Source organism: Stegostoma tigrinum, chromosome 1 (assembly GCF_030684315.1).
Source record: "Stegostoma tigrinum isolate sSteTig4 chromosome 1, sSteTig4.hap1, whole genome shotgun sequence".
Classification (NCBI taxonomy): domain Eukaryota; kingdom Metazoa; phylum Chordata; class Chondrichthyes; order Orectolobiformes; family Stegostomatidae; genus Stegostoma; species Stegostoma tigrinum.
Genome location: NC_081354.1, coordinates 23,801,904 through 23,826,695, shown reverse-complemented (window position 1 = coordinate 23,826,695; position 24,792 = coordinate 23,801,904). Strand labels below are relative to the sequence as shown.

General features: G+C 44.1%; 1 protein-coding gene across 3 annotated transcripts in view; it reads left to right on the top strand.

Annotated features, from left to right (window-relative positions):
* The first annotated feature begins 14,584 nt into the window (after positions 1-14,584).
* The window catches only part of pcdh10a (protocadherin 10a), a 49,062-nt gene continuing 38,854 nt past the window's right edge, over positions 14,585-24,792 (top strand). For 2 of the 3 annotated variants that reach the window (XR_007247509.2, XM_048530445.2), the window contains exons 1-3: positions 14,585-17,605; positions 18,422-18,480; positions 18,577-18,683. Coding sequence is in view for 2 of the 3 variants with exons in the window: in XM_048530445.2 (XP_048386402.1) it covers positions 15,134-17,605; positions 18,422-18,480; positions 18,577-18,683 (2,638 nt within the window). In the remaining variant the exon portion in view is untranslated. The remainder of the gene's footprint in view (positions 17,606-18,421; positions 18,481-18,576; positions 18,684-24,792) is intronic. The other variant, XM_048530430.2, reaches the window with a different exon arrangement.

Genomic DNA, 24,792 nt, shown 5'->3' with positions numbered 1-24,792 from the left:
TGTCTAACCAAGGTGCGGTAAAAATTTTTAGCGAAGGCCTGCTTTGCCGAGAAGTCGCCAATATTTAAAAAAAAGTAAATAGTGAGTCAACAAAGAAAACATTGTTTAAACATAACTCCACGCCTTTTATGGGATAACCTTCCATCAATTTCACTTTAATGTTGTCTTATTATTTTCAGATAAACACCTTAGGACGTTTTGCTGCATTAAAGGTGCTATATAAATGCAAGCTATTGATCGTTAAGTGGCGCAGTAGAAAATGAAATAAACTGTAAGGCAAAGAACGCGAGTGTTTTTGTGGTAGGGAGACAGGTGAAATAATTCACGGTCTAACAAATAAGTACTGGCTTCTCTATTGTCGATACAGTTACACAGTCAATGCGATTTGATAATTAGTTCAAACGGCACATATGTCTGGAATACTTGTTGACTGCTATTCCCGTTGTAATTATTCCGCTGCGCCCCAGATGGAATTTGGCAACCGTTGCAAGTGTGAAACACCATTTCAGAGAAGCGGCATCTGAATCCAGAAGACCGACCTGGCAACTCAACTCCCATACTAATATTGCTCGCTCAGAGTTGAAACAATGAAATCAGTGGTCAATCATTGCTATGAAAATAGTGATGAGCAGATCAACGTTTGCATCCACTGGTAGGATAATCTCCTGAGACTCCTCTGATTTGCCAGCTGCACAGAAGTCTTTCAGTGGCTGAGTAAATTGTGCTGACTTATTCAAGATATTTAGAAGATGTCACTGCAATCCTATTCTGCCAGAATCCCTGTGGGATTTTCCGATATTGTCGTTTCAATTGAAACTGTGTTCTCGAGCGCATGTCGGAAAAGCGTCAGCAACAATAACAGTTTGTTATTCCGAATTTAAAGAAGCTGGAACTGGGGTGGGAACTGGGTTACCGGAATCCTCTAACATTTTAATGGGGACGCTTGGTGACATACTTACTGCCCGAGTGACATCAGGTCAAACATGAGCAAATAAACGTCCTGTCGATTTTCTCCTCTTGCATTCCTGCCTGCCCTCTTCACTATCACCGGATGAACCAGTACTCTTCCATACTGAACACCATTTGAAGGAAGCACTGAGGTTGGCAATGGTAGAGAATGTATTCTGGGTGTGGTACTTCAATGTTCATCGCCATTACTGGTGCTTTCTGTTGGCTGAGTTGGCTGATTCCTAAATTACATAGCTGCTAAACTGGCTCTGCAGCAGTTGCTGAGGGAGTAAAGGAGAAACCTGTACTTGAACTGATTATCATAACAGTCTAACAATTCAACAGATAAATTTTTCAATGATAGTATCAGCCAAATGCATTCCTTGTAGAATTATTCTTGCCTTCACATCAAGGATACCCTTTATCATACTGTGTGGACTACTGATAACTAAAGATTTAGTACCAATGAGGTTCCACAGGTCATTAGCAACAGCAGAATTACATTCATCAAAATCTGTAAACCCATGGCCTGGCATACACCTCACTCTACTGTTTCCATCAAGTCAGGTGATTAACGTTTGTTCAATGAAAAGTGCTGGAGGATATGTCAAGAGCAGTACCAAGCATATCTAAAATTGAGATCCCAACCTCATGCAGCTACAATGCAGGAGTACTTGTGTGCCAACTATGCACCAGCAGCATGTGATAGACCAGTATGAGGGAACTCATGACTGATGGATCAAATCTAAGATCTGCAGTCTCACTACTTTCAGTGATGAATGGTGATGGACCATTAAACAACTCAATGAAAGAGAAGACTCTACAAATATTCCAATCAATAATGTTGGAGTAGCCCAAAACATCAGTACAAACAGCTGATGCATTTGAAAGCATCTTTAGCCAGAAGCCCAACAATGATTTTCAGTAACCGCAACATGTGCTATGTATAAGATGCATAATAGATATTCACATAAAATGCTTTGGCAACACCATCAAAAGCCATGACCAGTTGCATCTAGAAGGACAGGGGCAGAAAATGCATCAAAGCAACACCACCTGCAAGTTCTCTTCAAACTACCCATCATCCTGACTTGTCCCTTCACTGTGACTGGGTCAAAATCCTGGAATTCTCTCCCTAACAGTATTATGCATCTAGCTACAGCACAAGGACAGCAGCTGTTCAAGAAAGCAGCTCACTACACCTTTTCAAGGGCAACTAATGAAAAGCATAAATGCTAACCAATGAGTCACACCCATGTCCCATGAGAGATTTTTTAAAAAAGTAGTGTGTAGACAATGCAGTTTAGTATCCCCCGAGGATTCATTATCACACATATTAGCCATTAGCCAATTTAATTTCATCCATGTGACGTCAAGAAATGATTGAAGCTGCAGGATATAGCAAAGGCTATGGGCCCAGAATACTTTCCAGCTGTACTAATGAAGTGTTGTGCTCCAAAACTAGTTGCATACATAGTAATAGAGTCATGAAAATGTCCATTGCAGAAACAGACTCTTTAATCCAAGCTGTCTATACGGACCAGATATTCTAAATTAATCTGGTTTGATTTGCCAGCATTTAGCGCATATCCTGCTAAATCCTTCTAATGTATGTACCCATCCAGATGCCTTTTAAATGTTGTAATTGTGCCAGCCTCCACCAGCTTTCTTGCAGCTCATTCCAAACACACACTACACTTTGCATGAAATTTTGCCCCTTTGGTCCCTTCTAAATCACTTTAAACCTATACCCTCCAGGTGGATTCCCTTACCCTTGGAAAAAAGACCTTGGCTATTCATTCTATGCATGCCCCTCAGTCTCCTTCAGTCTCCAAAGTCCTAGGGAAAATAGCCCCAGCCTATTCAGCCTCTCACTGCACCTAAAACCTTCCAGCCAAGGGAACAGCCTTGTAAATCTTTTCTAAGTCATTTTAAGCATCACAATAACTTTCCTAGGGGAGACCAGAGTTGAATGCAATATTCCAAAAGTGGCCTAATCAATGTTGTATACAGCTGCAACATGTCCTGTCAACTCCTATACTCAATGTGCTGGCCAATAAGTGCAAGCATACTAAATACTTACATCACTCGCTGTCTACCTGCAACTCCACTTTCAAGGAACTATGAACTGGTACTCCAATGTCTTTTTGTTCAGCGACAGCCCCAGGGTCTAACCTTAAAGCGTATAAATCATGTCCTGATTTGTCTTTCCAAATGCAACACCTCACAGTTATCTAAATTAAACTCCATTTGACACTCATAGGCCCATTGACCAATCTGATCAATGTCTCATTGTATTCTGAGATAACTTTCTTTGCTATCCATTACATCACCAATTTTGGTGTCATCTTCAAACGTACAAACTGTACCTCCTATATTCACATCCAAATTAATTATATAAATGACCAAAAAAAACAGTGGACTCAGCATTAGCCCTTGCAGCACACCACTAGTCACAGACCTACAGTCTGAAAAGCAACCCTCCACCACCACTCTCTGTATCCTACCTTCAAGCCAATTTTATATCCACATGGCAAGTTTGCCATATATTCCACATGTGTTAACCTTGCTAACCAGTCTACTATGCAGGCCCTTGTTGAACACCATGCTAAAGCTCATATAGACAACATCTACTGCTCTGCCTTCATCAATCTTCTTTATCACTCTTTCAAAAAACTCAATCAAGTTAATGAGACACAATTTCCCATGCACAATACCATCTTGTCGATCCCTAATAATTCCTTGTCTTTCCAAATGCATGTACATCCTATCCCTCATTGTGTAGTGTCCCACTGCAGATATAACACTGACATTGACCCACCAATGTGGGAAATTGCCATATATGCCCTGCCCAGAAAGAACAGGACAAATCCAACCTGACCATTGCCTTAATGTTGCACTCGCTTGACAAAAATGTGCTCATAGCAGTTCACATTGTATTCTACAACGTACCACCAGCTTTTGGCCTTTATGCAAACTTGGTACAAAAATTGCTGAAAGATCTGAATTCAAAATCTTAACTTAGGGTGACTGCCCTGGACATCAGGCTACATACAGCCAAGTGTGGCATCAACATTAGGAAGATTACCATTGACCAGAAATTGGAATTGACAAGCCATTTAAATTCTTTGGCTTTAAAAACAGGTCAGAGCCAGGAGTTCTGTGGCACTAACTCACTTCCTAATTTCTTAATCCTGTCTACCAACTACAAGGCACAAGTCAGGGGTGTGATGCAATATTCTCTATCTGCCTGGATCAGTTCAGTTTCACCATCACTCAAGGAATGCAACACTATCCAGCACAATGCAAACAGCTTGAATGGCACCCCAACTATGACATTCAACATTTGCTTGATGCGTAATCACCAAGACACCTTCAATAGCTCCTTCCAAATCCGCTATCACTACCGCCTAAAAGGACAAGGGCAGAAGACCCATGTAAGCACCTTGACTTCTAAGATCCGTCACCTTGTCGCAGAAAGTTCCGAACTGAATTTACATCATTGCTTCTTCTCTACTGTTAGGGCAAAATCTCGGAACTTCATAACAGATTTGTGGATGTTTCCACGCCACTTGGGCTCCAGCAGTTCAAGAAGACAGTTCACCACAACTTTCAATAGCAGTTACGGGAGCAATAAATGTTGGCCACATTCCCTGAATGAAACAGGAAAAAGACTTGTCCCAGTCCCTGAAGCAAGCATCATTTACTCTGCACTCGTTCAGAGAAGCGCAATTCACTATATATTTAATCAACAGTGCTTTATAAATGCAGGATGTTGTAATGTTTGGCAGAAGCGCCTGTAACTAAGACTTGCAGCCACTGCTATCCATCGGTGGCCCGGCATCAGGACGTTTCAATAACGACCTCGGTTCGAGTCCAATTCACTGCCAATTCGTGTCGCAGCTCTCCATCAGCCCCTGCCCACGAGATACGGCTCAGGTGGAAAATTCAACAATGTTAAAAACTGAAAGAATTGCGAATTCTGGAAATCAGAAATAAAAATTAAAGCAGAAATTGCCGGAAAAGCTCAGCACGTGTGGCAGCACGTTTGGAGAGAAATCGGAGTTAACTTTTCGGGTGCAGTGACCCTCAGAACTGAGAACTTCCTCAGAACTTTCAACAATATTGTTATTTTGAACACAACTAATGTAAGGGTTGGAACTGGCGGGAGAAGGGTGGCTTGTAACTGGGCTACTGCGTGATTTCTATTTGCGTTAAGGTAAAAGCTAAAATAAGTCTGAATTGAGATTCGGATCTGTATTCAGGAAACATATAAAAATACCAGCCTATTTGGGATTAGATTTTGGGTTCGGGTCGGCAAACATAGTACCCGTTTTTTTGACAGAAATTACGAACTAATTTTTTAGGGAAAGAGATACAAAGAGTTTCGCCGAGGAGGTTGCATTCTGTTTTTGAAGTTATCTGGGAGAAGCGGCGAACCTCCGCGGAAATTCACCGCCACCACGTGTACAGACTTCTACTCTTGTCAAATGTCAACAATATCGTTAAGGTCAAGGGCTTCTTCCGAAAATTGACTCACACAAGAAAGAAAAAAAATCTCAGCTCCGCCTGTTGCAAAGAATGCACAATACCCAGCCTAAAGGAGTCATTCCTCCACTCTTATGTCAAATTGAAATGATTGCAGACATTTCTCCGCGGGGAGATTCACACTGTGGCGCTTCGGAGTCAGATAGGAAGCCGAACGTTTCGTTGTTATAATTCTGCATCGGAACATAATGGCCGTCTATTACAGTCTGTTTCAATGCCCCGGAGGACAACTCGTGGCATCGGTTAACTTTGGAAAGTGTCGGATTGTTTCAAAAACCCCCTCAGTTGAACTGTGAGGGCTTAAAAAACTGAGGCACGTTGTGCAAAACCAGAATCTCTGCCGCAATAGCGTGTGTCCAATAACTGTGCACTTCCCACGGACTTAATTAGAGGACGTGTGGTATCCTGTGGGAGATGTTGCTTAACACAGCTTGATTGATTTCTTGGACGCCGCCTTGTAAAAATGATAGCAGCCGCTTTCTTATCATGCATAGGACAGCGACGGTAATAAATCATTTCAATTTTGCTGTTTACCGCATTTTTAAATACCTAGAGATTTGCAAGAAATTCCAGTGGAAGGCATTCTGGTGCACGCCACACTTTACTGATCGTCACCGGTTACTCTATGAAATATTTATCACTTTTTTTTAGGCTTCAGCTATTTCAAGGGCAGCTCCATTTTGTTGCCTTCAATTGTATTCATAGATCGTTCACAAATCAGATTGTCCATGCACTCAAGATTCGGGGCTTCAAATGTAACATGTTTTAAAGAAGTGTGTTTATGTCCGCTGTTCACGCACCCACCTCCGATCATTCTGTTCCAGAGAAGTTCGGCCCAAATAAAGCCCCAATTTTAACACTCCCATAAATGCAGACAGAAAATACTCGATGTACTCAGCATGATTGGGTGACATCTGTGAAGGCGGAGAAGGAACGAATATTTCTTAAGGTTGTCGTCTTCAGAGAAAGCTGCTCAACCTGCTAAATACACATACCAGTTTTTTTAAAATTTCAGATTCTTAGCATAGGCAGTATCTTGCCTTTAAAATGTCATTTTAGTTTTTAAGAGATAGTAGGGACTGCTGATGCTGGAGAATCTGAGACAATTTCCTGAAGAAGGGCCTCGACCCGAAGCGTCAAATTTTCCTGTTCCTCAGATGCTGCTTGGCCTGCTGTATTCATTCAGCTTCACACCTTGTTATTCCAGTTTTTAAACTCAGATTTTCTGACGGCCTCACTTTCCATTTCTGTGAAATTTCCGTCAAGTCTATAATCTTCGGAGATCTCCACACTCTCCCAGTTCTGCTCTTCTACACTGCTGGTACTTTCTTACTCCAGGACTTGCTAGATCTTCCCTGTTCAGCTGCCTGGCACTGGAAATTGCTCTTTTTACTGTTAGTCTCATTTAAAAGCAAACGTTTCCTCACTTGACTTATTATCGCTTCGTTTGACTGGATGTCAAGTTTGTTTTATAACCTCCTTTTGAAGGCCTGCGTATTATTTAAAATACTGTGAGATATGGGCTTGCCAGTATTTATTGTCCATCCCTACCCCGCTTCCCCCACACCCCTCCCCCCAATGGGGCCTCCGAGATAATTTCAGAAGGCAGTTAAGAGCCAACTATAATACTAGGAAATTCAAGTAACATGTAGGCCAGACCAGATAAAGGTAACAGATCTCCGTCTCTGAAAGCCATTATTGAAGCAGCTGGATTTTCACAATAAGTGATGATAGCTGCACAGTCATCCTTACCCAGTCGAGTTTTATCATGCAGATTAAATTCACTGAATTTAGGTTATTATGTTCAAAATGCTACATGAATGTAAACTAATGTTGTGATAACGGTAATGTTGGCTTTTTTTAAAAAAAAGTGCCTGTGTTTGCTGAGTTGATTTCAAAACATTGTGTAAATATGAGCCCTAAAATCTAAAGAACATACTGGTATTTGTGTGTGTGGTGAGCATTTCTCTTTCTTTTACATGATGGCTGGTGGAAGTGAGGTTCGTTCCCTCAGAGTTTCACAGTCCCACTAATTTGCGATTGCTTACCTGTAAATTCCAGACCATCAGTATGATCTACGGGTCAGAATGTGTATTAACTTAATTATTCAACAGTACAAATCTGCAAATAGTAACATTTGAGTGACTAGTTACTGGACTAGATATTGTTCTTGCAATGTTGCACTAGGATCTTTAAAAAAAAGGATCATTGGAAGCAGTATTGGGACAAGGCCGTTTTCTTTTAATCCTTAATGGATTTGGGTATTTCTTGCCCATCCCTAAAACCCTGAAACTGAAAGGCTCGCTAGATCATTCAAAAGGGAATGAAGCATCAGACACATTTCTGTGGGTTTGGCCGAACGAGCAAGGATGGCAGATTTCTCTTCCTAAAGAGGGCGCGAGTGAGCCAGATGCTGCCCGTTCCCACCCCTAACCCCTCCCACCATAAAAAATTCCAGGTTTATTTACTGAATTTGAACTCCATCAGGGGCAGTGGCGGAATTCGAATCCATATCTTCAGAAATTGGAAAGTTCAATGTAATTGACACTTCACCATCACCCTTCAAATGGGTTCCAAAGAGAATATTTTCTTAGAAATACGTAATGGAACTATTATGGGTTTATCCCAAGTGAAGAATATCCTAAAGTGTATAGTTACACTATGGAATTTCTGGCGTAGGCAGGTATTTGCCATGTAAAATGTTTTGACATTGACATTGAAATATGAAACCACTTTTCTTATATTTTAATTTGGTGACATTCTTAACTGGCGCAAAAAGTTTGCCTTTAGGACAAGGTTCTTGCAGACATTTTGTGACATGCAGTTTTTTTAAGCCATAATGACAAATAATATTTATGGCAATTTCAAAGTGCATTGCAGCAAATAACATTTAAATTATATAAAATAAATCACCTGAGATTCGAGTGCTTTTTGGCTGCAATTGAATTGCATATACCAACAACAGACTAACAACTGTGAAACGTGATGTGCTGTTGCTCAAATCAGTTATGTCACTAGCCATACACATCCATCGAGGTGCACCCAAGTTGGTGATAAAGGAGCTCTGCTTCTTCTGGAAGCTAGTTTGCTAGTTTTTTCCGAGCGTAAAGACAACTTAAGCGTTCCTTCCTCAATAGTATTAAGCACATTGCATATAAACATAATATAAGTACAATTTCAGTCAAAGCAGAAAACAAAAATATCAATTTTGCACCAATGAGCATCTGAAACCTCTTTGCATTGATCTGAAAACAGCACTGTAATGCTAGACTGTTATGGAATACATTTACAGTAATACCAAATGTCAAAATAGATCAACTATGTGCTATGTAATTTTGGAATGGAATTGAATAACATTCTCTAATTTAGGAGACATCATAAATCATACAAGGTGATTCATTTGAATAAATTATATCAATCATAGGAATCCTTGAGGTTATGATTTAGCATTTAATTCACTCACTGTAATTTAATATTTGGTGTAAATGAGCATTGTATGGCTCTTAATTTATTTTTCCCTTTGTTTAGTTTGTTGTAAAATTTCATTACTTTAGACTGTGGAAAGATATAACATTCTTTTACAACACCTATAAAGTAAGGTTATTTGTAAAACAATATACAATGTAAAAAATGCAGCAATGTCACTACATATGTAAAGATGTTAAGAGAGAGATGAGTCATATGTATTCATAATAAATGCCAGAGAAATTAATGGTGAGTTTCAAGACATACTCAATTGTGTACCATTAAGTATCAAGCTTAAGCATTGGCAAATAGTTCACCAGGCCATCTTGAAGGCTCAACCAGTTGTTTATTGTTGTGGTAACAAAGTGATAGACCAAAATTTGTGCAGCACAACTGCCAAGATTAAAAAGGAACAGGAAAGGAAGTTAGACAAATCAAGACAGTAGTTATGTGATGCCCAACTTGAGTTTAAAGTATTATAGGCTGAAAAGATACTGAGAGAGCAACATAGTTCACAAAGTTCACAGAGTGTGGAAAAAAATGAAAGAAATGAAACCTGAGATCAATGCAATGAGGGTTGATCTAAGAAAATGACTAACGTCCAGAAAAGTAATGGCCAACTTCTTTGCTGTCAAGAGAATATTTGTCAGAACTACTGGAAGAGCTTCAGAAATAGCTTGGAAATTGTGGATAAGCATGGAATCTTTTTTAAAAGTTAAAGGTCATTGAAAGAGAAGACAAACCATCTGACACTTGATAATTCCAAACATGTGCAAAAAAAACTTCCTTACTATTAGTATCAGGACTTATGACTGCTTGGAAGGCAAAGCTGGTGGTACAAGGGACATGAAGATGTATTGAATGCAAAGTAACAAATATTCATCTGTTAATAAGTTTACTTTGCACCAAAGTATGACAACTATATGAAATACCCATATGAAAAGAAAAACTAATCCATGCTTGAATGTTTTCTCATGCTCTTGATTAAAATACTAGATTTAATTTGCTAGCTCAGTTAGCAAGCTAATGAGAGGGTGGTTCAGATTAAAGCCACCAGCATTAATTCAGTCCTTGAACAGTGGTGGTTCATGGAAGCCTGCACCATCACCTGGCCATGTGCAATGGTTGCTCTCAGCCAATTGTCTGTCAAATGGAGAAGTGTTTCTTACTTCTAACGTTATGGACGATTGCCCTATAGTATTCCATTGGAATGTTGTGGCTTGTTGCATAATGAGTACTGCTATTTTTCTTGCTGATGCAAAGTGTATTTAAGCACACAACAATGTATAAGTAACCATAGAATTGACAATGGTAGTTGTAACGTTAATTTTTCAGTTTTACTGATGTGGACCTTTTTCTCCTGCATGATGTATGATCTAGGAATTACTGGCAACATCAATACATTAAAGTATTTGTTTTCACTTCCTCACACTAGCTCATAGATCTGTGAACCACATGGTAGATTATGTTGAATAATGTATATTTGGGAAATGGTTACAATGCAGTCAACTAATTAAACAGCTCACATGGTTCTCAAATAGTCTAGAACTATTGCTTGAACCCTTCATTGGATTATTGCCTTGACATCACTCTACAATGCCATAAAATTTCATTTTGCTTTGTGGTTTTAATATTGTTTCAGTTCAAATTTCAGACAGTTGCTATCAGCGCTGACAGCAACTATCTACTTCTCTATATTATTGACGCAGAATGGAGTTCTTGTTGGAGAATTGATGATTTTTGCATGTTGATCATGAGGTGTATTTTAATTGATTGTGCACAAATGCAAAATTGCGTATATTTCTATCATGAATTAATTTATCATTGGTTCTTTATCCTTGATGGTTAATAGTTGTACCTGTTCTGTTGCTTTTTTAGATTTGAGAAATCATAGGACTATTCATGTGGATAACAACATTTTCACAATTAAACTTATTTCCCTTCTTCATTGTGCTATCGTTTTCAAAGACATGGCTTTTTTTTTGTTTATCACCTATTTCTTTTATTCATTCACTGATGTATTTTTGTGCCTCCCAGGCCTTCTAAATCACAGCACGCTGATTGCTGCCTTCATTCCCTCCTCCTTCTACCTGTCTTCTATTCAGTCCCTCCCTGCAAACTACTGTAATATCCTGGCCTTCTAAGTCTTAAAATAAATCCTAACTAAAAGTATGATTGATTCTTTGCCAAACATAACACTGCATATGCATTTCCCACACAACCGTTATAATCAGGATGCAAATATTTTGTGGACCAAAGATGGACTGTGTTGTAGAATATCCTATATTAAACTACCATTTTTTTTTGTTTCCCACAACAGTCCTACTGTATTTTTCAATTTGAATTGCAATTTAACAATAAATCTTGTCCTATGATCAAGTTTGTGCTATGGACTAATGTTCATTTAGAATTGGTAGCAAACTTGCTCATGTTTTAGTTCTTCCACTTAGGATTTGTAAATTTCAGAAACAAAAAGGGAGTGTGCATCTTAGCCAACTGTGCTAAAATAGAGGCCAGCTCAGAAATGTTCAAAATAAATGTAAATCTTCTGGATGGTAATACATTGTTTTTCAATTCCTTCACATTGCATTTCAAGAATTCCTGTCGATTTAAATGGAAAAAATACTGGAATTTATTCTAAGAGAAGCAAATTTACTTGTCCTTTAACAGATTATATATGAACCATTAGTAGGGATTTGCAGTCATGTTTTTGATACCAGGATCCAAGAAAATTGTGCCACCTTGGCAATAGCACACTTTCTCACAAAAATCAACTGCACTTCTACCTCCTACCTGATGCCAATCTGTGGGATGAGACTTTTTCTGCACGCTGGGAGCCAAAATTTGAGAGTTGGCAATGAACTTGCAAGACTGGGAAATTCTGGCTGCAAGATACGACTGAACTTGTTCAAACACACGCCTCTCCATAGATGGACTACGCATGAAATTAATACTACTGAGAACCGTTTACTTATCAGAACTAAAGGACCAATAATAATCCGCAATCGGCCCTCATTTCTGCTCAACTAACGAAAGGGAATCCTTAGAATTCTTGCCATAATGCTTTTGCAATGTTTTAGTGGCAATGCCCACCACTACACTTGCCAACCTCAGCTGGAAGATGCTGAAAAGAGACGTCTGAATATGAACACTGGTCTTGACAACACTCTTCCCCTTGTGCATTATTTTGATTCTGAACACGCCAGTTGTAGAATGCAGCGAATGCACAAAGGAGGGAAGCTTCAAGCTTGGCACCACCAGGATCTGTAATCAGTAGCAAAATTTTTTCGATTCTCGTCACAAAACGGAATCTGAATTGCGAAACGTCAGCGCGAGAATGAAGTTTTGGACAGTGTATTGTATGAATGCTCGCTATTTAAATCATCATGAAAAGTCAATCCAATTTATGCGCGGGATACATCTGTGCGTCTTTCCACTGTCCCGCAGTTCACACATACACACACATACATACACGCAAGTACGTGCTATTACTGAACTGGCAGATAGGAGGCATGAATACTCAACAGATCGCGCCACAGTCGGAGACTTCACCGTGTGTCTGTCCCTGCCCCAGTGAGGACATGCTGATTCCAGCACTATCTTCACCAATGAACGATTTCAACGAATTCTGTCAAAGACAGTTGACAAGAACTCATTATGGGAGGGGTTTTGATATAGTCGGAGAATAAAGGTCAATTAGTAAATATTCATTCAAAAAGAATGCCAGCTAAAGAGCCACTGTAGTTGCCTTTATGTATATACCGAGGCGCAAAAAGGAAGATTAATTCTCTGATCGAGATATTCAGATTCTATTTCCGACTGCGCCTATAAAAGGAACCACGAGGCACGTATCGATTGGGCGGTACATTAATATCCTGATAGACCATAATCTACTTTTTATTGATTAAACCATTCTTTTATAAACTGTCCGAGCTCTTCGCATCTCATATGGGAGACTGAAATAAAACGACGTTTTCTGCGTCCACGTAGCCCTCTTCCCCTCACCACACTACACCCCCCCCCCAAAAGCACCCACCTTCCCAAACTGTTACTGGACGCCGGATCAAATACCCACAAAAATCCGTCTCTATCCGCATCAGAAATAGCGCGAATGGCCATGTCACGAAGAGAGAAATCAGTGCACATCACAGAGAAAGCATCATTATTTGATTTTATTTATGAATTTTCATTTATTATGTGAATCGTGGCGTGCAAAATCGCTACCCGGGCGCTCTCTCAGTAGGCAGCCGCAGTGATCCAATACAGCCTCAAAGCTACCTGACTCTCGGGCACAGACGGCATCATTGCGAGGCTCCTCTGCTGTCGCCCGGTGGGCTTTGAGCATTTTACGCTGCAACTCCAGCGCCCAGCTCAATTCTGGGTGCTCTGCCTCTGCAGTTGACGGTGGAGCTGTTTTAGCGAGATATGTTACAAAGCAAACAGAAACAGTCATTTTCCCGGAGCACAAATCTGGTGCCAAGTGGAGTGCCGACTGCTTTCGGAATATTCTACCTTCGGACTCTTTCAGAGCAGGATATTTCATTGCGGGGAATGTCGGTGTCAACATGAAACCCTCTGCTCTCTCAATCATAACATTCCAGATCATTAAACAGTCGACGCGCCGCACAAAACTGCGAAGATGAATGTCACCCACCCTCTCCATCACAGTCACAATGACAAAAATCTTAGAACTGTAAGCGGCACTCAGAAATTTACCAGTGCTCGTGTCCGCTGTTAACACCGACCGAAGCCCCGTTTAAAGAAGCTGCATACCTCGTTTATTGGTCGTACGTGTCGTTCGGCCGGAAAACGCCCCCCCTCCCACCCGATTAAGGTACTCAGCAAAATTTTAGTGGGGGTGCATCGGAGCAATGAGAAGGGGGGATAATCCCTAGGATGCGTTTGGATACATGTCTGGCGTTACGCAAAAAATGTTGCAATTAAAGTAATGGAGCGCTTTCGGACTGTGCACGGCGATATTTTGACACAGTGCGCATGTTAAATCGCGATCTCGGGAAGGATTCTTCATGGGATATGTGTCACACATGCAAACGAAAATCCCGGTGCCACATCCCCAGTAAAAAGTGTGAAACCCCCGACTATTAACAATTTGCTTCGATCGGGTATTGATTAGTCCAGTGCTCTTGCAGGATTTTGAGTAAACCCCCAAGTAAGAAATGCAGAAATATCGGCCGCCTCCCTCTCACGGTCAGTGCAGGAAGAAGTAGATTGAGCTCAGAGAGATAGAGGTTAGAATCAGAGCAGCAGTCAACACCCCTGCGCTGGGACATGATCTGACTGCCATGGGCACCTGTATGAGCTGTGCAACTCTGGGCAAACCGACAGTCTGGCACCTCCTTTACCCGGCGGTGATTGTTGGTCGGGGCGGGGGGTGGGGGCTCCGAATGGATGGAGGAGGAGGTGGGTGCGGGGAGACTCCGCCCACTCCACCACCCATTGGGCGGCAGGCACCTGACGCACCGACCATCCTCAGCCAATCGTAGCCAGTCTCTGAGCGTCTCGGGCTGCCATTGGCTGGTGCCCAGAGGGCGCTATGCAAAAGCAGAGCGCGCTGAGGCCGGAGAGCTGCAATCTGTCAGGAGAGAGAGAGGGAGATCAGGAGTTGAACTGCTGCAACCCGGGGCGGGAGGGGGGTGGGGTGGACACAGAGGTAGCCACAGAACAGAAACAGGGCTGAGAGGGGGGGAGAGAAACAGGGGAGAAAGGTTAACAGACAGAAAGAAAAAGGAGGGTGAAAACAAAGCTCAGTAAGATCCAGATTAGCGAGGCGAACTCCACAAAGTGTTTGATGAGAAACTCTGGACTCGATCGCCGTGTTTACGCCGAAGAGATGACTGGCCGCTATGTCAGAAGATTTGATGAGAAGCCAAACCCCCCGCGGGAATCTCTTCAGCCAGGCCACTGCTGAATAGAGTGAGATCGAGAGGAGCAGCACAGTCACTAAAGGGAAGAGAAAGCAGAAGTTTGGCTCTCCCGGTGCGATGTGGCAGCTTGGCTTTTTGCGGACGGCGAGAAGAAAATGAGGGAGGAAAGCCAAAGCTGGACAGCGCGCGAGTCAAATCATTAAGAGGGTTTTCATTTTCTCATTGAATCGCTGAGAGAAGAACCAGGAATTCAAGAAGTTGAAGCAGCGGCGGGACGGGCTGTGGAAATGTTAGTGTGGTGTCTCCTGGTTTGTATCTGGTGGGACTCAGCCGTCTCTCAGATCCGCTACTCGGTGCCCGAGGAGCAGGAACATGGCACCTTCGTGGGCAACATCGCCGAGGACTTGGGGCTGGACGTGACCAAGCTGGCGGCGCGCCGTTTCCAGACGGTGGCCAGCTCCCGGTCCCCTCACCTGGAGGTGAACCTGGAGAACGGGGTCCTGTTCGTTAACGAGAAGATCGACCGGGAGGAACTGTGCAAGCAGAACCCGAGCTGCCTGCTGCACCTCGAGGTCTTCCTGGAGAACCCGCTGGAGCTCTTCCGAGTCGAGATCGAGATCGTGGACATTAACGACAACCCCCCTGCCTTCCCGGAGGCCGACCTGACGGTGGAAATCTCCGAGAGCGCGTCGGCCGGTACCCGCTTACCGCTGGAGAGCGCTTTCGACCCGGACGTGGGCAGCAACTCGCTGCGGACCTACCAAATCACCCCGAACGGTTACTTCGACCTGGATGTGCAGACCCAGGGGGACGGTAACAAGTTCGCCGAGCTGGTGTTGGAGAAGCCGCTGGACCGAGAGCAGCAGGCGCTGCACCGGTACGTGCTGACCGCAGTAGACGGCGGCTTGCCCCAGCGTACCGGCACCGCCCTGCTCACCGTCAGGGTGCTCGACTCCAATGATAACGTGCCGGTGTTCGGCCAGCCGGTGTACACCGTGAGCCTGGAGGAGAACTCACCTCCCGGCACCCTGCTGCTGCAACTCAACGCCACCGACCGGGACGAGGGTAAGAACGGAGAGGTGGTCTACTCGTTTAGCAGCCACGTCTCGGCCCGGGTCAAGGAGCTCTTCAGCTTGGAGCCCCGTACCGGTTGGCTGGAGGTGAAGGGAGATGTAGATTACGAAGAGAGCAGTTTGCACCAGCTCTACGTGCAGGCCAAAGACCTGGGCCCGAACGCGGTACCGGCTCACTGCAAGGTGGTGGTGCGGGTCACCGACGTGAACGACAACGCTCCGGAGATCAGCTTCAGCACCGTGTCCGAGGCGGTGAGCGAAGCGGCGGCACCGGGTACCGTGGTGGCTCTGCTGAGCGTCACCGACCGAGACTCGGGAGACAACGGGCAGCTCCACTGTGAGATTTTGGGCCAGGTCCCCTTCCAGCTCAAGTCCTCCTTCAAGAACTACTATACGGTGGTGACGGACGGGCCGCTGGACCGGGAGCAAGGAGACTCGTACACCATCACGGTGCTGGCCCGTGACCACGGCTCGCCTCCGCTGGCCTCCAGCAAGTCCATCAGGGTGCAAGTAGGGGATGAGAACGACAATGCGCCGCGGTTTTCCGAGGCATCCTACGACGTGTATGTGAGTGAGAATAACGTGCCCGGGGCGTACATCTACGCGGTGACCGCCACCGACCCGGACCTGGGCCAGAACGCCTACATCTCCTACTCCATATTGGAGTGTGACATCCAGGGCATGTCGATCTTTACCTACGTCTCCATCAACTCGGAGAACGGCTACCTCTACGCGTTACGCTCCTTTGACTACGAGCAGCTGAAGGAGTTCCGCTTCACCGTGCAAGCCCTGGACTCGGGAAGCCCAGCCCTTGGCTCGAACGCCACCGTTAACATCCTCATCGTCGACCAGAACGACAACGCGCCTTCTATCGTCTCTCCGGTAGCCCGGAACGGCACCTCCCGGGAGCTGGTGCCCCGCTCGGCCGAGCCCGGTTACCTGGTGGTCCGCCTGGTGGCCGTAGACGCGGACGACGGCGAGAACGCCCGCCTCACTTTCTACATCGCCCACGGGAACGAGCTGGGCCTCTTCCGGATGGACTGGAGGAGCGGCGAGCTGAAGACCGCTAGGCCCTTCCCTGCCGGAAACACCGCCCCTTACGAGCTCCTGATCGAGGTGAGAGACCACGGGCAGCCGCCACTCTCCGCCACCGCCACCGTTTTGGTGCTGGCGGTCGACAGCGCGGTGGAGCGACCCGGGGAGAGGGGTAACCGAGCCGGGAGTCCCAAGGAGAACGCGCTGGACCTGACCCTCATCCTGATCATCGCCTTGGGCTCGGTCTCCTTCGTCTTCCTCCTGGCCATGATCATGTTGGCAGTCCGCTGCCAGAAGGAGAAGAAGCTGAGCCTGTTCAGTTGCTTGGCAGGGGAGGGTTGTGCTTGCTGCCGACAGGCCAGGAACCGTAAGAAGAAGCTCAGCAAGTCAGACATCATGCTGGTGCAGACCAGCAACGCCAACGCCGCCCAGGTCTCGGTGGAGGAAGGTGGCTTCGGACACCACAGCCAGAACTACTGCTACCAGGTCTGCCTGACCCCAGAGTCGGCCAAGACCGACCTCATGTTCCTGAAGCCCTGCAGCCCGTCCAGGAGCACGGACACTGAGCACAACCCCTGTGGTGCCATCATCACTGGCTACACGGACCAACAGCCCGACATCATTTCCAATGGGAGTATATTATCCAGCGAGGTAGGTGGTCACAACCTGACTCATATCTCCAACTTTCTCCAACTGGTCACCTTGCTTCACATTTCAAACATAACCCACCCAGCCCCCACGCCTTTTGCTTCATCTCCTTTACAAGTTCACCTCTGATAAACTCACTACCTTCCCGTTGAAAATCCTCCGTTTGCACTTCCCCGGAGAGCTGCCTTCACCTGAAGTGCGGTCAAAACCGCACCAGTTGATTCCTGTCGTTTGGATCCAACATTCTGCGACTTGTAGCCGTGTTTGAAGAGGGTAACGAAAGTCTTTGGGTCTCCTGGCATCAAGGGAAAACGGTCAGACACTTCGTCCAGTGACCAGAAGGGGTTTGACAGGCACGGAGTCCCGTAGTTATTCCTCATTTAGCCGCTTCAGTCCTGACAGTCGCTCTCACAACCTGCGCCAAGATCACATTGTTCAGACTTGCAGCAATGGTTGGAGTTTGTGAGACTTCTGCATTACACTGTGTCGACCGAAGAGGGTACTTCTCAGAACCAGGACACCCACTATCAACATTCCCCGCTAAAACCACTCGTAAAGAGTGTCCCAACATTTGCCCTGCAAAAAAAAGTATCTTGTGCATTTTAAAATGTCATCTAGCCTTGAGCCCATACCAGGTGCAACTCCGAAGTATTCTGTAATTGTAGTCATTAAGAGGTCCGGGTGTCATATCAGTAACAGTAATTATATTTTCTCACCATGGTGATAGCTTCGATTAAAACTGCATGCGTCGGCCGGATTCTTGTGTTAATGCCTGTTTAATAAATAACGATTATTGACTTGGTGGTTCCTGCCTTACAGACAAAACATCAGCGGACCGAACTCAGTTTTCTAGTGGACAGACCCCGTCGAGTTAACAGGTGGGTAGCTACTTGATCTGGATCATCATGCAGCTTTCACGGTTGCTCCGTTTTGGATTCGGGCACTAACAGCAAGTGGTTCTGTTCACCTTCCAGTTCGGCTTTCCAGGAGGCGGATATAGTGAGTTCGAAGGATAGTGGCCACGGGGACAGCGAACAGGGGGACAGTGATCATGATGCCACGAACCGAGCTCAGAATTCTGGTGAGTGTGCTAGGGGCGTCTCGAAAGTGTTCCCTGGTCTCTGCAGAGGGGGTGATCGGGGAAGAGGCACATGCATTTTGCGCAGTGTAACAGAGAGTAAAACAAGCATCCCCCTCCCCCACCACCAAGCTCGGAGTAGGGGGCTGCATTACTGAATTCGCTCTTCCCTGACTGTGTTGGCGTTCTCTGTAAATGACCCAACTGCTCGTACGTATGAATGAATGGACATGTCAGCACAGCATGCTGATGTGTGAATATTGAATTAAGAATAACGTGTAGTTAACTCAGCAGCTCAGATTTCACCCCTGGTGTGTACCTTCATGCGTATTACGGTTGAGTCACGGACTTTGAAATAATTGTGTGATGTTCTGTTGAGCGAAATGGAGGAAGTGTGTTATTTACTGCTTATCGCTTTGCGCCGAATCCTGTTCCTTTGTAACATGTATGTACCGAGTACAAGCTGTCCTTGGAGAAACTATTCTCAGACTAACTTCCCCTTTCCCTTTGGGTTTCGTGGGGTTTTTTTTATCAAACCCGACTACTACTGCTCATTATGGAAAACACGTTTGGTGCTAACGGCTCAATGGCCTCTTTATTTTTTTCCGCCTTTAATGAATGTGCAATCCGAAACGAGTCCTCCAAGACTGGCATTCACCTCCATCATTTCTGGTTTGTTGGTGAACGTGATGGAATTTGGAAAGAAACGATAGTGGCGGGGTCAGAGAGTTGAGAAGGACACAAAGCAGTGAGTGGGCTTTTGCCAGATGTCCCCAGTCAGCTCTCGCTGGGGGAGGAGATGGCGGGGAGGATTAACTAATTCCCCGGAGCTTCATAAAATTCTCAAACCCCTGATTTGCACATTGCCTAAACCCGGCGATTGAATCTGAAAGTGTCGTTTTATTCGTGGTTAGCTTGAATGATCCTTGCTGCTCTCTTTCAAAATGTCGGGTTATTAAATTCACCCATAACACAGAAGATGGCAGTAACGCAAAACTTATCAAGCTCCGCAGAGCCTTTTTACATTACATTTCCGAAATGGAAAATTATTGGTCCGGATAACAAAAACTCCCAAATACATAGAATGACTTTTTTTGAGCCAGTCTGAAATAGCAGTCAAACCAATAACAGACAAGGAAAAGTACAAAATCGGTTCACTTGTTCAGTGAACCAGAAGTCTGTGTTTACCATTGACTGAGCAATCTTGAAACATTGCCAGTGAAAGCGTTGATTATCAAGTAATTCTGGAAATCAGTTCAACATTGGTTTTAACCGGATTAAGGGACGAGAGAACTGTTTTATCTTAGCATGAGCAATACAGGATCGTGCATATAAAGCTGATAATTGTCCTAATTCTGCTTTTTGAAAAAGCTTATCTGTGTGAATGTATAAACACGTTGTATTCTGTGCAATGTTAAACAAGTTGAGCAGATTTACAACACTAGGCAGGCAACCATTACAAATGGCTCTGGAAATTTTATTGTACGAGTGTACGCAGTACTAGATAGCTAGTTTGGCTGCAACAGCTTGGTATCCTTTTTTTTCTGCCAGCCATTGTCCACTGTGTTTTCCTGAACATTATGATAATCTGTTACTTTGGCACAAAAGCTCCACCTAATTTAATGCAATGTGTGCGAAATAATGCACTCCCTCCTGTTGGTGCTAGTGTGTTTGTCTGGATTAAAATAAATACTTCAACAAAGATTGCTAACAACCCATATCCCTTAATTACTCTAATTCCTAGTACTGTAATCTGAGATCACCTCACAGAAACACAGATGACAACAGCTACCTAAATCACTTAGGTGTGTTAGTTTCTGTTGGGGTTGGTGCCAGCCCTTAACTGAAGGACAACAACTGTTAGAATTTGAATTATAATGTGGAAAATGCCTAACAGAAAGGATGCCTAAACAAAGATGCTGGAGTTAGGATGGATTAGAATTATACCAAAGCTTTAAGATGAAAGATGCAACAGAGGAGAATGGTGATGTGGCTTTGTGTTCTTATGGAAACATAAGGGGTAAAGAGATGAGAATGGTTGAAAGAGAGAATTAAAAGAAATCGAGGCCTTCCTACCTGAAGGCTCTGGCACCAATGCTGGACAGAAGAAGGGATGGAAGGGGCAGATTAATGAAATAAAGGTGCCATATAGGTCCTGGTTGCATATAGGCAAAGACACCATAGTCTTAGCAGAACATAGGGTTGCTTGCTTATTAGAGAGAGATAACTGGTAGTAGTTTAACCTGAGGGTCACCATGCCTCAGGCAAGGGGAGGGGGTGGGAAGGAGAGACCTTCATTGTAATCTCAACCAGTGTGGGAATTGTTTGTGTTACAGCCCATTGCAAACCAGTATCATGCCAACTGACCACTGCAAGTCTATCTTCACCATGCAGGGATAAATATCAAACCAGACAATAGTTTGGGGAAATATTGGAAACGAATCAAGTCTGCAAAGTAAAATATAATGGGAGAGTAAGTCAAATGAATTTGGAAAATGAATTCCCTTAGTTCTCAATAAATATGGATCTCCATTTAAATCTGTACTACTTAGAATCCTGATAATAAAACCTCATCAATAGCTCATGTCAGAAAGAAACATGCACAAAGTTGTATCCTCTGGTGCTGGGCTGTCTTATATTGAATGGAACAATTGCCATACAAGGAAACAGTACTAATAACATATGACAAAATGGAAAATCCTGAATTTCCACAATATTAACCTGCTCTTTATAGAAAGAAAGAGCACCTAGATGATCTAAAGCAAGCCCTTGACCAGCCAGTTGTCTAATGTGTCTTCACATCTTTGGATTGATAGATTATATCCTTGTCAAGAAAGGAGGAACTTGAATTATTCAAGCTGCTCAGTTTCAAGAATTCAGGAAATTCACACTTGGTTCTTTTACACTGTTGATCCATAGACTTTGACAATATTGGTGGGGAGTGGTAAAATATTGGAGAAAGCGCCTATCGCTTTTGTATGAATGGAACGTTACGTTTTGGAAATCCTGAATGCAAATTTTCTACCAACCCAAGAGCTCAAATTGTGCTTGATCTTATAGGAAATTTAGCATCAAAGTTCAATGGCTATTAGGGAAGGCAACTTGAATGCTGGCCTCTATTTCAAATGAGTATAAAAGTGGGGACGTGGTACTTAAACTATGAAAGGGAATGTTCAGACCACAGCTGGAATACTGTGAACAGTCTGGGGATCCTTCTCTACAGAAAGATTTACCAGCATTGGAAGAAGTTCAGTGAAAGTTCACTAGCTGATATCACATGTATCCAGGAGTTTTTTCCAGAAACATCACATGCAGTATGAGACATCCCAGTACAGAGGATATGACCTTGTACATGATATGAAGAGACTGTTGTGTGAGGATAAGTTGAGTGGCTGAGCCTGTAACATTGGAATATCAAAGCATGAGAGGCAACCTGATTAAAGTATACAAGATTCTGCAGGAATGTAGCAGAGTAGATACAGAGAATTTGTTTCGCTTTGTGGGATAGTCTAGCATCAGAGAGGAATAATTCAGAATAAATGGGGTTTATACTTAAAACAGAGATGAAGAGAAATTTATTTTCTCTGAGCGTAGAGAATCTGTGAATTCTTTAACCCAGTGGACTATTGAAGTTGTGACATCAAGTATGTTCAAGGCTGAGGTAGACAACTTTCCAATCAATAAAGGAGTGAAAGATCATAAGGAAAAACTGGAAAGTGGAGTTGAAGATGATCAGACCAGCCATGATCTCATTAATGTAGCAGACTTGATGGGTTGAATGGTCTACTTCTGCTTCGACATCTTAAGGACTGAAAGAGTCATTGGCTGGAAGTAGAATTAAGCTCAAAGGTAACTTTGTGAAATATAGGAGATCCAATTCATATCCCAGTTGAAACCTGAGAAAATATATTGCTAGCATTTTGTTGGTCATACGCTTGAAGATGCTGGTGTTAGATATCCCCAATACTTTACCTGTCTTGAAATGCAGGAATACACAGTGTTAAGGGCAGCATTGTTTCAGTGTAGTTGGAATATAATACCAGTATGCTATCGTAGACATCAAATAGCTTATGATTATGTTTTCTGTGTATCTCATGCATTGATAAGCCATTGAATGACTTTTAAGGGTGTTAAAGTAGTAGGTATATTTGATACATGCATTTCAAATGCCACTTACAATGTTTTGTTTTCTCCAGTGTTATCTTAGTTGTGGTATTAACTGCATGAAATACAGGGCAACATCATATGTAGGAAGAAACATGATGGAAGAGAAAAAACAGAAGAGGCTCTATTATTTGAGATAACAAGGTGCAGACCTGGATGAACACAGCAGTCCAAGCAGGAAGGCTGACGTTTTGGCCTAGACCATTTTTCAGAAATGGGGGAGGGGAAGGGGTTTCTGAAATAAATAGGGACAGAAGGGGAGGGGTATAGAAAATTGATAAAGGAGAAGACAGGTGGAGAGGAGACAGACAGGTCAAAGAGGTGGGGATGGAGCCAGTAGAGGTGAATGTAGATGGGGAGGTAGGGAGGGGATAGGTCAGTCCAGGGCGGACCGGCAGGTCAAGGGAGTGGGATAGGGTTAGTAGGTAGGAGGTGACGGTGGGGCTTGAGGTGGGAGGAGGGGATAGGTGGGAGGAAGGACAAGTTAGGGAGGTGGGGATGAGCTGGGCTGGTTTTGGGATGCGGTAGGGGGAGGGGTGATTTTGAAGCTTGTGAAGTCCACATTGACACTATTGGGCTGCAGGGTACCCAAGTGGAATATGAGTTGCTGTTTCTGCAACCTTCAGGTAGCATTGTTGTGGCACTGCAGAAGGCCCAGGATGGACATGTCGTCTGAGGAATAGGAAGGGGCTTTGAAATGGTTCACAACTGGGAGATGCAATTGTTTAGTGCGAACCGAGTGTCGGTGTTCTGCAAAACGGTCCCCAAGCCTCCTTTTGGTTTCCCCGATGTAGAGGAGGCCACAATGGGAACTGCAGATGCAGTAATCCAATTGGCAGTTGTGCAGGTGTACATCTGTATGATGTGGTAAGTCTCCTTGGGGCCTGCGATGGGGGTGAGGTGGCTGATGTAGGGGCACTTCCTGCAGTTGCAAGGAAAAGTACCAGGTGTGGTGGCGCTGGAGGGGACTGTGGAGCAGACAAGGGAGTCGCAGAGAGAGTGGTCCTTCCAGAAAGCAGATAAGGTTGGGGGTGGGGGGTGGGAATGTCTTTGGTGGCCGGGTCAGATTGTAGATGGAGGAAGTGTCGGAGGATGATGCGTTGGTTCCAGAGGTTGGTGGGGTCGTACGTGAGGATGAGGGGGATTCTGTTTTGGTTGTTATTGCGGGGAGGGGGTGTGAGGCTTGAGTTCCAGGAAATGCAGGAGACACAGTTGAGAGCGTTCTCGACCACTGAGGGGAGGAATAGTCTGGTCCTTGTAAAATGAGGGCATCTGAGATGTCTGGGAGCAGGTGCAGTGGAGGCAAAGGAATTGGGAATGGGGGTGGCATTTTTGCAGGAAGGTGAGTGGGAGGAGGTGTATTCTAGGTAGCTGTGGGAATCGGTGGGCTTGAATTGGATATGGGTTTCTAGGTGGATACCAGAGATGGAAGGAGAGCGAGGTATCAGAAAAGGTCCAGGTGAACTTCAGGTTGGGGTGGAAGGTGTTGGTGAAGTGGATGAACTGTTCCGGCTGTTTGTGGGAGCACCAGGCAGCCCCGATACAGTCATCAATGTAACGGAGGAAGAGGTGGGGTTTCAGGCCAGTGTAGGTACGGAGGAGGGATTGTTCCTGAGGTGGGAAGGGTGGAAAATAGGGACAACGTTGAGAAAACTTTACCCCTCCAGACGTGTCCCATCTTTGCTCTTTTTTCTTGGTTTCTCGAACGTGTTTGGTTTTAAACAGATTCAAAAGTTCAATATGGAAGACGTTGCTGTATTTTCCAAAGCATTTCAATCGAGTTAAGGATTGACTCAACAAAAGGAAAATGTGCGTAGATTTGAAACGAAAGGCGAAAAGATTGCAAATTTAAATATTACAAAACAACAGGATGCTAGTCTCGAGGGATAAACAGAAGGTGAATTATATCAGCTGCGACCTGAAAAATAAAGAAGGAAAGATTTGTCAG